At 43.6% G+C, this 17,566-nt stretch overlaps 1 protein-coding gene across 1 annotated transcript in view; it reads left to right on the top strand.

The window, feature by feature from the left end:
* SORCS1 (sortilin related VPS10 domain containing receptor 1) overlaps positions 1-17,566 on the top strand; it is a 414,532-nt gene that overhangs the window by 372,555 nt on the left and 24,411 nt on the right. Inside the window, exons 23-25 of the mRNA XM_036829279.1 lie at positions 768-891; positions 7,132-7,244; positions 12,306-12,437. Coding sequence (XP_036685174.1) covers positions 768-891; positions 7,132-7,244; positions 12,306-12,437 — 369 coding nt within the window. The remainder of the gene's footprint in view (positions 1-767; positions 892-7,131; positions 7,245-12,305; positions 12,438-17,566) is intronic.

The following is a 17,566-nucleotide window of genomic DNA, read 5'->3' on the forward strand; positions in this document are numbered from 1 at the left end:
TAAATGAATTTTGATTTGTAAATTAATTAAGGAAAGACAGGAATGAAATGTTTGTGGAGAGTTGGTCGAGGGTGGTCAGTAGGCTAATAATCTTTTTCCTCTAGGACCCCAGTATCCAATTGCATTACAGGCACTGCTCCAAGTCTTTCTTTTTCTTTTTTGAGTCCTCAAACCACTGTCCAATTAGTACATGTTTCCATAGCAGCTCCTTCCAGGAAACTGCTGATAGGGCTTCTCAGAGGAAGCCGAGACACACAAGGCCACACCTGTCTAACTAGTGTAGTTTGGTGTCCATAGTTGCTGTGTTCCACTGTAATTTTATATAAATAATACACCCTGGAGAGGAGCATTGGCACCTTATAGACTTTCAGCGACTACTGCTTAAATCTGGATTAATGTGAACCCCCTCTTTAATATTGCCTCAGATTAAGGGATCTGCTTGATACAAGTAGGTTATCAACAAAGAGAGACACATCCCACCAGCAAGCAAGACCTATGGATCTCCCCAGCCCTGAGTCAGGATGATAGCAGAAAGGAGGTGTCAAATTCACAAGGAATGAGTAGAGTTTCTTGGGATCATGTCTCTAATAGTCCCTTTCTGGCCTGAACTTGAGGTGACGGGGAGGCATAGCTGGAGTCAGTCACACGGGGATGCCCCAGAAAGAGCTTCCGCTGATCTAAGGAGCTTGTCAGTGGCTCAGAGCTGGTGCCTATCTCATCTGTAACTGAACAGCTTTCCCTTCACTCTGCGGCCTCATTTGTTTTAGCCCCTGATCACCTTGGAGGGAAGCATATCATTCAAGTTTACTTCCGAAGGGATGAACACCATCACAGTGCAAGTCTCAGCTGGGAATGCCATCCTGCAGGACACGAAGACCATCGCAGTATACGGTGAGTGGTCCGTCTGCTGATCCATCACTGCCCTCATCCATCCCTCACATGAGGTGGTTTGGTACCTTGGTGCCGGAAACCATCCTGGCTTATGAATCTTCCCAGGGAACAGAGGGTAGTGGTTGAGAAAGAGCTGAGTCAAGTCTCATCTCCTCCTCTGGGGGAGATGTGGTTCACCAGCAACATAGTGGTCACAAAACCCCAAGAGAGTTTATTGCTTTTTTCTTTCAAACTGGCTTTGGTGCCCATAGAACGACTGTACACCCACCTACCTTAGGTAGAGAAGAGTGAGTTTCATTATGTGTAAGGCTGATTCATTCCATTTGGTATTTTGGTGGTATTCAAAGAGCTAAAACCTATTATAAAAGAAACTGGTTAATATTGAGGCTTTTTTTTTCAAAGTTCAACTTCAAGAGTCTTGATCATTAAGAAGAATCTGCCAATGTCTAAATGCTCTGAAAATCTCTTCTGCAAGTATGTATCATTTTAAAAACACTCTGCTAGTTTAAAAGTGATGGAAGGGTCATAAGAAGCACATGCGGTGCATCATCATAGACTAGATATTAGTTTGAACAAACAGCTGTACAGAACAATCTGGTAATCAATTGGGGAAATTGAATGTGGTCAGGGTGTTACATGGAATGAAAATTTACTGAAATGGAAAGGTGGAATCCTTGATGGAAAACAGTTTATACAAATTGATCTCATTTTGGTAATTTTTTTCTGCATAGAAAGATAGTCAGATGGATCTGCACTAAGTGCTTTAGTAGATGGTAAAAATATGAACTTTTATTGTTACTATGAAAGCGGTACTAATGCATCCCGGAAAATTAAAATTTAAAAAGCAAGAATTTGAAAGGGGATAGATAGGGAAATAAATGCTGTGCAGAGAGAGGGCAAGAGAGAGGATCAAGGGAGGGAGGGAGGGAAGGTGAGACAGAGATTGAGAGGGATGGAGAGACAGAGACAGAGACACACTAGCTCGTGGTCCAAACAATATCAATTGCTCCAGTTCCAGAATTAATTGATTCTGATGCAGGTTCTGTTTTTCATTTCTCATCTTGCCAACTTGACCTTCAAATTCAGAAAGTAATTTGTAAGCAACTTTGAATATGTCTGAGGACACTCTTCCTCATGGCTGCCTGTTACATTACATAATGTTTCCTCCCTCTCCCCTTCCTGAAGAGACTTCATAAGCCCCAACAGTAAGCGAAAGTAAACCAGGGCTGTGGTTTTCCTACAAGGTCCCATCAGTGAGGCGACCTCTTAGCCAGGTGGCCCTAATGGAGGAGAGCTTTTGTTTCTCTTTCCTCTCCATCTCCTTTCTATGCTCTGGGAATGCATTTAATTCTCATAACAATCGTAGTGCAGGGTAGCCAATATTATTACTGTCATTTTTTCAGAGAGGTAAATAACTTGCCCCAGCTAGTAAGTGGTGGAGCTGAGCTTCCAGCCCACCCCTTCTAGACCCAGGGCCCATGCTCTGAAATTACCCTACATGATTGGCTCTCATGTCTTTTCCATCTGATGCTCTCTTTCCTCTCTCCCTCCTGGATTTCACCAGTGTCACTAATGGGCACTGATCCATTAGTCCAACAGCTATCTCCTCATTAGAACCACAGACAGAACTTTAAGTCTAGAAGGTCTTTGGACTTACTTACTCCAGTCCATTATTTCACAGTTAGGAAATTGTGGCCCCAAAATGGGAAACTACTGGCTTAAAGTCATTCTGCTATTCAGTAACAGATCTAATGATAATAATAATGATGATGATGGTAGTGGTAGAAATTAATGTTGATGGATCCTTTACCAGCATCTGTTCTAAGCATTTGATATATATGATCTGTTTTATTGAATCCTCTGAACGGACTTATGAGAAATATGCTATGATTATCCCTGTTTTACAAGTGAGAAAATATGGAGATAAGTATAATCTGAATAATCTGATAAGTATCATTCTGAATCTAGTTTCATGGAAACCTTCTATCCCTTGCTATGCTTAGTTCTTCCTCTTCCTAAAATCCTTCTAAAGGCATCATCCCAGAGAGGGTCATTCTCCATCATATGGGTTCTCTTCATTAAAAAGCATCTCTTAACTAAAAGTTTGAGCAGGGAGAGTGGTCTCTCCCTCCTCTAACCAAATTCCTGAGCCATCCAACATCCTTAATTCATCTTCAGTCAGGTGGGTTGTCCAGAGTTTCATATATATAACTAGAAAATTCTAAGGACAGGCATGACCTATTAAAGGAAAATTGCATCACAGGGTGTTAAACAGGCAAGATTGAATTCAACAGAAACAAATGGCAGGAATAGTTTTAAACTCTGGGATAAGCTAGTGGAAAGTACGGGAGGACTCTGGGGGGAGGGGATTATCAGTGTGGTTAGGCCACAGGTGTTTGCTAATTGGTGCTTAGGGAACTTAGGCTCCTACCCTCCCAGAGGCAGAGGTGCTATCTTTCCTTTTTTATATATATATATATCTTTATTGGAGTATAATTGGTTTACAATGTTGTGTTAGTTTCTGTAGTACAACAAAGTGAATCAGCTGTACGTATACATAGATCCCCATATCCCCTCCCTCTTGCTTCTCCCTCCCACCCTCCCTATCCCACCCCTCTAGGTGGTCACAAAGCATCGAGCTGATCTCCCTGTGCTATGCAGCAGCTTCCCACTGGCCATCCATTTTATATTTGGTAGTGTATATAGATGTCAATGGTACTCTCTCACTTCGTCCCAGCTTCCCCTTCCCACCCTGTGTCCTCAAGTCCATTCTCTACGTCTGCATCTTTATTCCTGCCCTGCAGGAATAAAGGTTTATTAGTACCGTATTTTTAGATTCCATATATGTGTGTTAGCATCCGGTATTTGTTTTTCTCTTTCTGACTCTTCACTCTGTATGACAGACTCTAGGTCCATCCACCTCATTACAAATAACTGAATTTCGTTCCTTTTTATGGCTGAGTAATATTCCATTGTATATATGTGCCACATCTTCTTTGTCTGTTCATCTGTCGATGGACATTTAGGTTGCTTCCACGTCCTGGCGATTGTAAATAGTGCTACAATGAACATTGTGGTACATGACTCCTTTTGAATTATGGTTTTCTCAGGGTATATGCCTAGTAGTGGGATTGCTGTGTCATATGGTAGTTCTATTTTTAGTTTTTTAAGGAGCCTCTGTACTGTTCTCCATAGTGGCTGAATTAATTTACATTCCCACCAACAGTGCAGGAGGGTTCCCTTTCCTCCACACCCTCTGCAGCATTTATTGTTTGTAGATTTTTTGATGATGGTCATTCTGACCAGTGTGAGGTGATACCTCATTGTGGTTTTGATTTGCATTTCTCTGATAATTAGTGATGTTGAGCATCTTTTCATGTGTTTGTTGGCAATCTGTATGTCCATTTCAGAGATGGCTCCCAAATCCTTGAGAAAGGCATTCCTGGATTGCAAAAGATTTACATCTGAAAGGTGCAGAGAAAGAATTTACAGTCGCAAGTTTCTAAAGTAGATGCTCTAAGAAAAGAGAGGTCAGAGCCTGAAGTCCAGGAGAAACCTGTCTAAAGTTTAATTAAGCTGAGGGGAAATTTAAGACCATTATGGTCAGACTGAAGGAGGTATCATATTTGAGAAGTTGGCAGAGGAAAGATTGTCTGCCCAAAGCCACACAAGAGACTGGAGGCAAGAAAATTTAGTTTGCATGGTTTTCCTTAATTTGCTTCAGGGCTCAGGTTTGCCTTTAAATACAAAAAAGAAAATGTAAATGTATAGAATTCATCTCTCAGCAGCTGCAAAAAATACATACATTACTGGTGTTTACCCTTTTCAATCCTCCCACACGCATCCCCTATTTGTTGAATAAACTTAGGGATAACGTTTCTCTGCGCTGCTGTTTAGCATGCTAAGTAATTACAAAGGGAGCCGCACCATTCTTCTCATTTGTGTCTTTTTATTAAGATAAACATCTTCTTTTGAGATGAAGTCTCCACAGTTTGGTTAAGAGGTTTGGGGAAAGTGAAAATGACATACACATACATGACAGGACTCAGTGGGTGATTCCTTGGTGCTGCCATTTACCGTACTACTACTTAGTATGCATTTCATTCTTCTCCATCAGAACTGAAACGGGGATATTCACCTAGGTGGCCGCTGACTCATAAAATAGTCAAACTTTGAAAAATACATCTTTGGAGTAAGCTGACTGCCATAAGTACAGGCCTGATCACGTAAGAGTCTTCAGTGCCTGCGCCTGATAAATCTTTAGCAGTGTTAGGAAACGCACGAGTGGGTTTTTGTGTTTCCTGAACGTGTCATCGGTATTGCCGATGTTGCTAAACCTCTCCTGAAACACCAGAACATGCTTAAAACAAGAAAGAAATGTTTGTTGAATAATAAAATGCATAAATTACAGAGAGCCTCCACTGATATTTGTGCGTTTATTTATTCAACAAACATGTATTAATTAAATGACTCCTAGTCTTTGAAGATCTAACATGAACTGGGCACCGTCCCAAAGGGCCAGGAACACAGTGCCCCCGTCCTCATTGAACTAATATTCTTCTGTGGGAGACAGACAGTAAAAAAACCCAAATTATTTATTTATTTATTTATTTATATTTTTATTGGAGTATAGTTGATTTACAGTGTTCTGTTAGTTTCAGGTATACAGCAAAGTGATTCAGTTTTATATATATATATATATATAATTTCCACTTTTTTTTAGATTCTTTTCCCATATAGGTCATTACAGAATATTGAGTAAAGTTCCCTGTGCCATACAGTAGGTTCTTATTAGTTATCTATTTTATATAGAGTAGTTTGTGTAGGTCAATCCCAATCTCCCAATTTGTCCCTCCCCCGCTTACCCCCCAAAACAAAATAATTTAAAAAGCAGGAAGAATAAAGAAGACAAATAGGGTCATACGGTGAAAGGTGTTAGAGTTGGTGAAAGGGAGGATACCTGAGGTTGCTGGTGGGAAGGGTTTATCCCAGGAGAGACTGAAGGCTGAAAAGGAGCCGAGAAGGCTGTCATCTGGGACTTGGAGGTGTGCTAACATGGGAAGGAACACGGCATATTGAGGAACACGGGGAAGGACGGGGTCGTGGAGTGCAGGGCAGCCTGAGGGACATAAGACAGGAGGGAAAGTCGGCACTGGATTGTGTGAGACTATGAAGGCCATGATATGAATCTGAATCTTATTCAAAATGCAACGTGGAGCCTCCAGCAGATTTCAGGGGAGCGATGTGATCTGAGTATACCATGTGCTAAGACCCCCCAGGGCTGTGCTCTGAAACTCATCATCGTACTAGGGCCAAGGCCATGCCAGCCAGCCAGTGACTGAGTGCGGTAGGAATGCTAGGGCGAACCCATTCCTGGGACGTGGGGCTCCTCTGGCTGACTTTGGCTCGTGGACTTCCCATCAGTCTCGCTGAACCTTCCTCCCTCTCTTGCACTAAGTGTCATATATGCATCACGGTCTGCTGGTGCTTCAAGCTCCTCTGACTTCCTCCCCATATTCTCTTATAGACAAGAGAATTCTTTTATTTCTGCACAAAATCCTTGCTTTTATAATTCCATTTACTTCCTGGAGGCCCAAGATTAACTCAGGGGCTACTGTGCCAACTAACAAAACCCTTGAATTAAAGACCTGAAAATTCCTTTAAATGAAACTTCCATGCAAACAGAATTTAGCAATAGAATGACTACGATGATGACTATAATTATATAATCATATAATAATTATTATGATGTAATGATAATGAAAGTATGTGCCCAACACAGTTGTACCATAAGAAAGAAAATCAAAACGTGGTGGGGGAGATTATTCAGTCAGTAAATGCTTGAACTAGAGCTTGAATGTTGTGTGCATAGAAGGTGAGAAGGATGGGGCATTCTGGGCAAGGGGCAGTGTGTGCAAAAAGGCCCAGGAGCATAAACCTGCGATGCTGTCAGGGCACTTCAGGTGTGCACAACTAGTGTCCAGGAGTGCAGGGGCTAGAACTGGGAACAATGCACAAGGCTGTGGAGCTAAGCATGGGCCACAGAATAGGGCTTTGGTCTGGAAAAGGAGCTGAGAGATAAGAGGGATGGGATATTGAACTTGCCTTGTAGTAAGGTCTCTCTGGTGAGTATGAAGGAAAAGGACCCTCCATTAGGGCTTTGCATAAAATATAAAGTACAACAGACTTCTTGAGAGACCTATCTGACTTATAGTAATCCCCCTACTGTTGTATTTCCAGAGGAATTCCGATCTCTTCGCCTGTCCTTTTCTCCAAACCTGGACGACTACAACCCGGACATCCCTGAGTGGAGGAGAGACATCAGCCGAGTCATCAAAAAGTCCCTGGTGGCGGTGAGTGCAAACAACTCCTCTGGCCCAGACCCTTTTCCTCTCTGTCTTTACCGAGCTTCATGGAGAGGGGACCCTTGCTCAGAGAAATGGCAGGAAAGAGCCGGAGGCCAGGGGAAGTGGGTATCATCTGTCTGATACCTGCAAAGCTGAGCCCCATACGTGCAGACACGTCACCGGTGCTATGGGGGGAAATGAAATTGAGTAATCGGGGGGTCCTTACCCCTTGTGAAATGCTTGTTCTGCCTAGAGAAGACGACCCTGGAAATATGTGACAGTCACGTGGCAGAGTTCACGATTAGCCATGGGTGCATGTAAAAATCAGCTCCTGTGCATCAGACTGGCACAGCGTGAATACAGTTAGTAAGAGCAGCCTGAGTTCCAGCTTCATGAATGGCCGGCGCAACAGCACAGTGAGCGCTCAGCCCAGGAGGGTAGTCATCTTACTATGTCCCGATTCTTTTTTTTAATTAATTAATTAATTACTTAATTATGGCTGTGTTGGGTCTTCGTTTCTGTGCGAGGGCTTTCTCTAGTTGCGGCAAGTGGGGGCCACTCTTCATCGCGGTGCGCGGGCCTCTCACTATCGCGGCCTCTCTTGTTGCGGAGCACAGGCTCCAGACGCGCAGGCTCAGTAGTTGTGGCTCACGGGCCTAGTTGCTCCGCGGCATATGGGATCCTCCCAGACCAGGGCCGAACCCGTGTCCCCTGCATTGGCAGGCAGATTCTCAACCACTGCGCCACCAGGGAAGCCCCTCCCAATTCTTTTAATGGCATTTCTCTCCCACGACAGCCCCAAGAGGAAAGTATTATTGGGAGTTCCCTGGTGGTCTAATGGTTAGGATTCAGCGCTTTCACTTACATGGCCCAGGTTCATTCCCTGGTCGGGGAACTGAGATCCTGCAAGCCATGCAGGATGGCCAAAAAAAAAAAAAAATGCGGGGAGGGGGGAACCTAAAAGATGCTTAAAAAAAGAGAAAGTATTATTGTCTTCATTTGCAGATTAAGCAGTTGAGGTTCAGAGAAGTTAAATAACTTGTCTAAAGCCTCACAGCTAATGAGTGACAGAGCTACAAAACTGAAGTGAAGGATCTGAATCCCATGTCTGGGTTTTCACATACGAAGCACAGCCCCGTCCAGTTCCTGGGAGAGTAACAAGGTGGTGTGGTTCATCCCTCTCTGAGCGAAGGTCACCTACAATTTGACAAGACACCCTCTTCTAGGCACATTTCCCCCTGCATACTCCACTTCCATGAACAGTCAGAGGAATGGGATATCTGCTCATGGAGCTGCTTGGATTTATTGCACAAACCCAGAAAATCAGAGATGACTTTTCCCTAAAGTCTATTCTTAGCGCCAAAGAAAAGTCAATTTAGGATTAGCTATACATTCTTTCCTGCACCCAACACATGGTGTCTCATGGCCCAAAGGGATAAGGAGAGACAAAGGCATTCAGGTAACCCCTGCTCAGAAAACAGATCTCGCATCCAGCCTTTTGGCAAAGAGCTGGCCTTCCCCGTATTCATACCATTATCTTTGTTGATATTTATTTAGCACTTACAATATTCCAGAAACTCTTCTCAGTGTTTTGCATTTTTAAACACATTTAATCACAAAACCCCTAGCTTATGATGTAGACAGAATAATTATTCCCACTTTACAAGTGAGAAAACTGAATTTAGAGGCAGATAACTTGCCCAGTGCTGTACAGTTTAAAATCAGGCTCTGGAGTCAGACCATCAAGGTTTGAATCTTGATTACCACTCCACTTTGCTGCTATCCTTTGCCTTGTTACGTAGAGAGACAGGAATAAATGGAATAGTGGGGTGGAGAAGAGTTATCTTCTGTGCCTCTGGGTAAATGCCATCTCACCTTTATCTTCCTTAATGATTCTCAGCATCCATGATGTTATCAGTGGCTAAACATTATGGCCACCAGGGGGTGCAGCTACCAGACCACAGGCCCAACTGGAACAGGCCCTTTTGCCCTTGGAGCTGTTTGTCCCTGGTGTGACAACTGGTTTCTCTCCTTTGCTGTCCAAGAGAGATGACTTATATCCTTCAATGAACCCACAGCTCACCTCCTTCAGTCTACGGCATTCTAGAGATCCATGTCCCTGTAGATCTCCTAGGCAGGTATCCAACACCCCCAGGTGATTTATCAACCAGGCATTAGCTCAGCAGTGGTGTTTTCCAGGCTGATTTCTCTTCCCATTAATTGTCTAGGGATCAGATGCCCTGAGGCTCCACCTTTCCACCAGCTGTCCAGTAGGCTAGAAATGACTGCTCATTAATATTTCTAGGCCACTGCATAGCATAATCAGCTAAATGCAGAACAAACAGGTTGGCTCAACATCCCTCAGGATAAGGGGTGATGGGGTGGAGGGAGCTTTAAAGACTCCTTGGTTACCCAGTCCTAAGAGGCAGCTGAGCCAGCCCTGGTTCCTAGCACCCCACCCTGTCTTTGAGATCAGTAATTACACTTGGCCACTTCTTTAAGTTCTGAAGTACCCTATTGCCAAGTGTCCCCTAATAAGCTCTATAAGAGGTACAGCCGGCAGTCAACTTATTTATAGTTTTCTTCCTATTCATTCTGTAACACAATTTGATATAAAATCAACTGCCTTTTCCTCATCAATTGGGATTTTTCTATTGACATTTTGCAATGGAATCTTTAATTGAATGTCATTCAGTAAACAGTTTTGTTGATGGCGAGGATGGTTTAGACATAAGCTTTGAGTTTAAAATCTAAGATGGCCATAAAACAGTATGATATCAGCTGGGATAGGAGCTGCTTTGTGATAAGTGTCAGGAGAAGGAAGGCAGGAGAGCGCTGGTTCAGGACAGAGGCATTATGGTCCGACCAAGGTTCCAAACTAAGTGTCGCCACTCACTACCTAGATGACCCTGAGCCAGTGTTGAACTTTCCTCCATCTACTGTCTGTCCTGTAGCAGAAATAGGGATGCCCCGCCCAGATCCCCATTCAGGGAAAGACTGTTATCTTAGCTACTGGGAGAGCTGTGGGCAGACGCTTCAGCGGCCTTCCCCGTGTCATGTCCCTTTCGGAGTGGCTCACGTCCAATGACGCGGTTGTATAAAGGCCTGGCCACTCAGCTCAACCTCAGACAAATCTGAAGGGCCATTCTCACTCCTTACAGGATCTTCTGAGGCTGTTGTTGGCCTTTATCACAGCTCAGCTTCTCCCTCTGCCCATTCCTGCTTCCTGGCCTTCGCTCCTGTAGATGTTGATTCCAAGAATGTCCCCTAACAAACACCCTACGCACTAAACTCAGAGCCAGCTTCCTGAAGACTCCCAACCCGTGATCTGTCTTCACCTGCACAGAGAGGCATAGTAACACTTGCTCCAAAGAGTCGCTGTGGGGGGTCGCATTACATTATATTAAGAAGTTGCTTACAGGGAGATCAGCTCGGTGCTTTGTGACCACCTAGAGGGGTGGGATGGGGAGGATGGGAGGGAGGGAGATGCAAGAGGGAAGAGAAATGGGAACATATTGTATATGTATAACTGATTCACTTTGTTATAAAGCAGAAGCTAACACACCATTGTAAGGCAATTATACTTCAATAAAGATGTTAAAAAAAAAAAAAAAGAAAAAAAAAAAAAAAAAAAAAGAAGTTGCTTAGCACAATGCCAGACACATGGTAAGGACCCAATAAATGGAATTTCCTGCTACTTCGAGAAAAATCTAAATGTAGATTTCAGAAACCAACAATCATCTAATTGGGAAATCATGAAAAATACTCTGAAATAAGTGAACTTTACGAGGGCTCATGAAGGATAAATAATGTCCTAGCAGCAAATGTATAGAAAAGACATTCTGGGGAAGATGGCATGCACAAAAACATTTGCAAGAAAAGGCTGGAGTACTGAGAAATTGTACATGAGTCTATTTGGCTAAGCGTAAGATGACATTATGAGTTGTGGGTAATTAGTTTAGGAAGGAAAGGTGGGGCCATATTGCAGAAGGCTTTGAATATATAGTTAGCCCAGCTGGCAGTGGGAATTTGTGCATGAATTTGGACATGGAAACACAGTCTGCGTTGGAATGTAGGAAGATAAATCTGGAAGTAGCCTGTCTGCTGGAGATGGGAAGGCTGTTGTAAAACTTGAGGGGAGAGGGTGTAAAGGCTGAATTGAGATATTAAGAGGGGAGGCATTTAAACAGGAAGGAACCAGTAGGATCATTCGTGTGGAGGGTGACTTGTCAAGATCTCATAGACTGACTAGATAGGACATGGAACGGAGAGTGTGGTGCTGGAGATGAGATAAGGCTCCCAGCTAGGGTATTTGGGAAAGGAGTGGCTCCGGTCATCCACGTGCAGAATGAAGATTTCCAGGGTGAATATGAGAAGTTCTCATAAAACAACCAAATGACGTTCTGACTTGGCCGCTGGAGAGAGAAGCCAGGATTGTAGCCATGGATTCTAGAACCATCTAGAGAGTGGGCTCAGGAAAGAGGAAGTTCTTGAGTGAGTGATATCTATGATTTTAATAGAAGATTCCGTGCAGCAGAGTGAAGGGCTGAGAGTGCTTCCTGGAACGGGCTGGTCGTCAGGGTCTGACGCTGTGGAGAACTCAGCAGACGCCTGGGGGCTGTGGTCTGGGGTTAGGTTAGGTGATGGAGGTGTGCCTGGTCAGTTTGGAGAGTAACTCTAATGCTTTGAGGAAGAAGGAAGCTAGGTTAGAAAGTGTTAAGGCATGAGGGGCAGAAGATAAAGCTCAGTAAGTGACGGCCTTCTCACTGGCAAGGTCCACTTACTTATACAAGGCAGGTACTGCTATTATTCCCACTTTTTAATTTGAGGAGATGCAAAGTGTTTAAGGTCTCGTGGGGATGGAGCTGGGATCAGACCTCAGAGTCTGACTTGTACCCAGTGGTGTCTCTCACATCCCTCCCCAACTGGTGCACCTGGGACCCTACTTTCCCACCCCACCTCCACACCCTTGTGTCTTCTTCCCCCCGCAACTCTCTGCTGAACACTTGGCCCCTTCTCATCAGCTTTCCTGCAGGACTCACGTGCACCTCTGTGTCTCTCCCTCAGGCCACCGGGGTTCCGGGCCAGCACATCTTGGTGGCGGTGCTCCCTGGCTTACCCACCGCTGCCGAGCTCTTTGTCTTGCCCTATCAGGATCCCACAGGAGAAAACAAAAGGTCAGCCGAGGACCTGGAGCAGGTGAGTCCTCAGGTGACATTTCAGCTTCTCCCAGCAGTCTGAGACACAACCCTGCTAGTGTCTGACCACGACAGCAGCTCTGCGGGATCTCCACTTGGGAGCAAGGGTGCCAGCTGTCTGTGGAGTCTTCCACTTTCCTGTCCTCTGTTGAGAAACATAATCTGCTGATTTAACTACAGCTTCACCAAAAAATATGTGCAAGAGTGTGTATTGTCAGCAGTGGCTAAATCACTCAGAGTATATATCCCACGCTGTGGGATACTCTACAATGTTTACGATGAATGAGATAAATCTTTGTGTCCTGATGTGACAAACTGTCCAAGATATTAGGTGGGGGAAAAAAGCAAGAGGCTACACAAGACATAGAAGTCAAATCCATTTATATCTTACCTCACACACTTACATCATAGGAGTACCATGAGAATCAAATGATGTATCTTTTTAAAAAGGTACAACTTTCATACAAATCATGAATCACCACCATACTAAGATGACCTGATTTGAGCTTACAATGAATGAGTAATATTGGCTCCAGGCTCCTCTCCTTGCTACGTGGGGTCTACTCTCTCCTCATCTCCACCACCTCTGAAGTATTAGGGTGTCTCTCTGTGTGGGTGTCTGTGTGTGTTTGTGTGTGTGTGTGTCTGTCTGTCTGTGTCTGTTTCTCTCTCTTCTGCTCCCTTAGGTCTTTTTTCCTCCCTTCCTTCCTTTTAACTTCAAAAGATTATCCAATCTCTATGGTGAAGATTATTACTATGATGATGTTATCGTTGTTCTTATTCTTCACTCATTCAGTTAAAATGATCAGTCTTGGTCTGGTTCCCCTGTTAAAAACTACATGATTTTGGTTCCTCAATTCTTTCTGGCGGATAGATTAAAAATAGGATTCCTCTCAGACACTAAGTAAATATTGGCTTTCTCCCTTCCAGTACTTGGAGCTTTTCAGTTTACTTAGAATAAATCTATAATCTAGTCCCATGATCTCTAGTCTCCAAGATGGCTTGAGAACCTCCTATAACAGCCTTATTAACAACCCCAAATTATAGGCTGGCCTACCTGCGAGCACACCCGCCTTTTTTTTTTTTTTTTCACGCCCGCCTTTTAACTGCCACTTTTTCACTTGGCAAAAGACTCACCTCTCTATTGTTTTCCATGTGCAAGTAACTGAATAACTGGGCTGTCAAGGAAAGCCCCACTGAACCCCATCTCCTAGTGAAGAGTAGTTAGAGGTCGGGCAGCAGGAAACCCATCAGACTTGCATCTGACTTTGCTCAGCCCTAGCTCTAGACTTCCCACTGTATTCTACAAATTATTCTCTGCACCTGCAATTCAGTGGGAGAAAGAATGGATTATTTCTTATCACCACACTGCTATGAGACCTAGAGGGGAGGTAGATCGCTACCAAGGCATTTAGGTAGGGACGCTTATAATTATTCCTCCCCTGGAAATCTTATGGATTGTCCATGAAATCCAGAATATAGTCTTCTCAATATGGAGGAGTCCAGATTTAAAGCCAGCTAATTTCCCAGGTACCACATCATCTGTGCATCCCTATTTCTCATACTTTTCATTTTTTCTCTAAAATATATTTTCTAGATGTTTCCTTGAGAGGAAATGTGGAAAGAAGAAGGGTGGGTTCTCTGAAACTTGGTTTACTTGTGTATCTTGCTTTGACTGTCTATTTTCCCTAGAGTTTTTCTTTCTCTTTATTCGGTCTTGTCTGAGTGGCTCCTCCAGGGACACTCTCGGAGACCTGAGTAATTGTCCCTGAGGCAGCCTGGTATCAGGTATTGATGCGCCATTTAATTAGAGATCTAAAGGCAGCTGGCTTGGCTTGTGTGAAAGCTGTAGGACTTAACATTTGGTACACATGTAGGGAGTCCAGACATTTTATTAGAAAGACCACAGGTTTGGAGAAACATAAACCAGGTTTCTAGCTTCAGCTCTTACATTCATTGTGTATATCTTATAGATGACAAATATTCAGAAAAGTTAAGTAATTCAGCCCAAATCACATAATCTACAATACCCATCTCAGAGGGTGTTTGAGAGGTCATTAAAGAAATGATACAGCAAAGCCCTTGACCTATAGTAGATACTCAGTAAGTGGTAAATAGATGGTGGTTACCTTTATGGACATTTTGTGATAGGAGGAGAGTATATGAGAAATGAAAAAAAAAAAAAAGTAACAGTATTAAAGACTAGTATCGTCCAGGGCATGTATTGGAAGAAAGAGGATGGTGACAATAGGAGAAAAAGATTAATGAATGAAATTGCACAAGAGAACAAGGGCAACAGGAAACAGAAAGAACATGCATGAATGAGTAAACTGGAGGGAGAGGACTCATCTAAGTTATCATGCAGATGGATGGCATTAAGGGAGAACAGAGTACCAAGTGAGAGATTGTAACTCTGGTTAAGGGAATTGCCAGTGTAGCAGCCTTATCCAGGACTCAAACTAAATACAGTGACCAAAGAAATGCCGAACCAAGCACATAAGAAGTCAGTGTCTTATGGAGAGTATCATTACCCTGATTAATAAGTGCAGTTATGAAATCAACATACAAATTAAGCCTTGTGTCAAGAACCAGCAAAATAGGGGCTGCCCACAGGAATCCTATAGGTTTTGTCCTAAGAGGGGTCCTTTAATCTTTCTCTCTGACTCAGTCACTCTAAAATGAAGAACTTCAGGCCCCAACAGGGAGCTGTGAATTGCCTGAGGAGACACAACTCTTCAAGGAAAATGAGTTGCTGGTTCTGTTTCTGCAACTAACTCTCAAGCCTAGCAGTCCCCTTGCTCTGCCATGCTGCAGATGTGTATTTGGGTACCACTTGACTTCTGTGGGCCCCCCAAGATACCAGGGCTGTTGTACCAGGAAGTGAACAAGAGATGTTTTGCTTTGGGTTTTTGCAGGGTTTTTTTCCTGATGCAGTGAACATATATTCTATTCAAACAAATTTAAGGGGAAAAAGTGAAGTCATGAGCTTCTTTAGTTGGGAAGTCCAAGGATACAGTTCAGGCGTGGATGAACTCAGAGAGGAAGCGTCACCAGATTACTCCCCTGTCTTCCTCTCTCCCTCTTTCTCCATCTCTTTTTGTTGCTACCACATGGGAAGTCTGCCTGAGAGTGAAGCCAACACATAGGAAGACAAGAATGGCCACAGGAAGCCCCAGTCTTTTATTTAGTCATCTTATCAGCCCCATTCAAGAGACAGTGCCTCTCCCCTGAATGCACCCCAAGAGCCCAGGGTGATAATTCTCACTGACTCAACTTGGCTGAAGTGGGCATGTCTTAACTAGCCTGGTAATCAGAAGACTAGAGCTCCATTAGTGACAACTCAATGTTTTATACCCTCCCTGGATCAGGAGTTTAGGGAGCCCTTCCTAAACCAAATGGGCAAAGAATAAATAAGGATATGGTTCCTTAAAGAAAAATGTGGGGGAAAGAGAAGGAACGGCAGGCAGGTAAAAGCAACTGACTTCCTCTGTCATAAATTACATAGAAATTTCAACTGAATGCAAAATAAAACCAAACAACAGAAAGGACCGCACTCCTTTAAAGGCTGCACTCTGAATCCCAGATGGAACTTGGGAAGAGCTGACTTTATCCCCCCTCTTAATACTCTGGCCCCTTTCTTGTAAAGATACTGCACAGAACTCCCAGCAGGGAAATGAGTGGGACTCTGGCAAGATGGACCCTGAAGACTGTGATGGCAGGGTCCCAGCAAAGGGCTCTGGGCTCTCCTCCCTCAGCTTCCTCTAATAATGTTCCCAGGGGAGGAGAGATGCTGGCTTAGTTGGAGCTATCTTGTCTGTGAAATAAATTGAAAATTCCTCACAGTGAGAAGTACTTGACCTTGTTATCCGGATAACATTGGGCTGGGTTAATCAAGTGACCTCTGTCTGGGAGGGTTCCACCACTCTTTACTTCGCATCTCCAGAGAGTGAGAAAAGTCTCACTTGCCCTTAGCTGGCCTCATCAGGGATAGGGCTACCCTGAAGCCAGCTGCTCAGGTGTGGAGCAAACCATACCCCCTCCACCACTGTACCCCCAGGCATCTCTCTGAGTCCTCCGATTTGTATCTGCCTCTCCTGGAAGGAGGAAGGACCATCATGCTCTGGGTGTGATGCTGTGCTGGGGAGATAGGGAGCCTACGTGGTGTTGTCTTGCTGAATCCTTAAAGGGCATGAGTGCATTTAAAAGGAACAAAAAGACTAAGGACAAAATGTCAACCACCAACAAGGAATTTCCTCTTTGGTTGTTTGTGTTACCATATACATTTGACAGATGCAGAATCCAAAATCCAGGGAAAGGAAAGGTGCCTCTGGAAATGGAGCAGTCTATTGGGAACATTTTTGGAAATTAAAGATTCATTATGAAATGTAATAAATCATCTCAGACTATTTTCTGTATACTCAGTCTGCCCTGTTCAGATTTTTTAAAGCGAGGAATTGAAGAAATATTTTGGAGTTCACAAGGAAGGTCACTAAAACAGGAAACTATAATTGAAAGAATAGGTAAGAGTTGAGCCAAAGGAGTATGGCCAAAGGAGAGAAAGAGAAGCTTAGAGCTGGTGATGGGGAATCCAAGGGAAGGAAGTGAATATGGACAAATTATTTCTTCCTTATGTCATCCAGGAAAAACTTCTTAGGCACTTTAATCAAGCTGATTCTGTCGTGCTAACAAAGCAGAGAATTGTTAAATAGAATTCATGTTTGGCTCCATTGCTTACTCCAAGTTTCATTCCAGAAATCATGCTGTATGAATTGAGAAAGATCTTTCTCTGTTGATTCCAAAAGTAATATCATCCAACTACTCTTTGAAGGGGCCTTCATAACTTAACAGGATCAGGATTGACTGACTGGGTTGGTTGCAAGGTCATCCCAGGCAAGTTTCCCTCTAAGCATGGCACCAGAATGCTATTTATGTTCAGTAGGGTTTGCATACCTCCTCCCAACTTCAGAGATAAGCATTAGTCATTTGGCCCAATGTAGCTTTGCCATGGATAAATCTGCCAAAGCCCATTTTGAATCTGTAGTTTCACTTTGTACCACTTCTTTGGGTTTCAGGGTTTCATGTTTCATAAATTACCAACTGCTGTGTTGTCCTTAAATTTCTCTTTCTTCG

This window comes from Balaenoptera musculus, chromosome 16, assembly GCF_009873245.2.
Source record: "Balaenoptera musculus isolate JJ_BM4_2016_0621 chromosome 16, mBalMus1.pri.v3, whole genome shotgun sequence".
Classification (NCBI taxonomy): domain Eukaryota; kingdom Metazoa; phylum Chordata; class Mammalia; order Artiodactyla; family Balaenopteridae; genus Balaenoptera; species Balaenoptera musculus.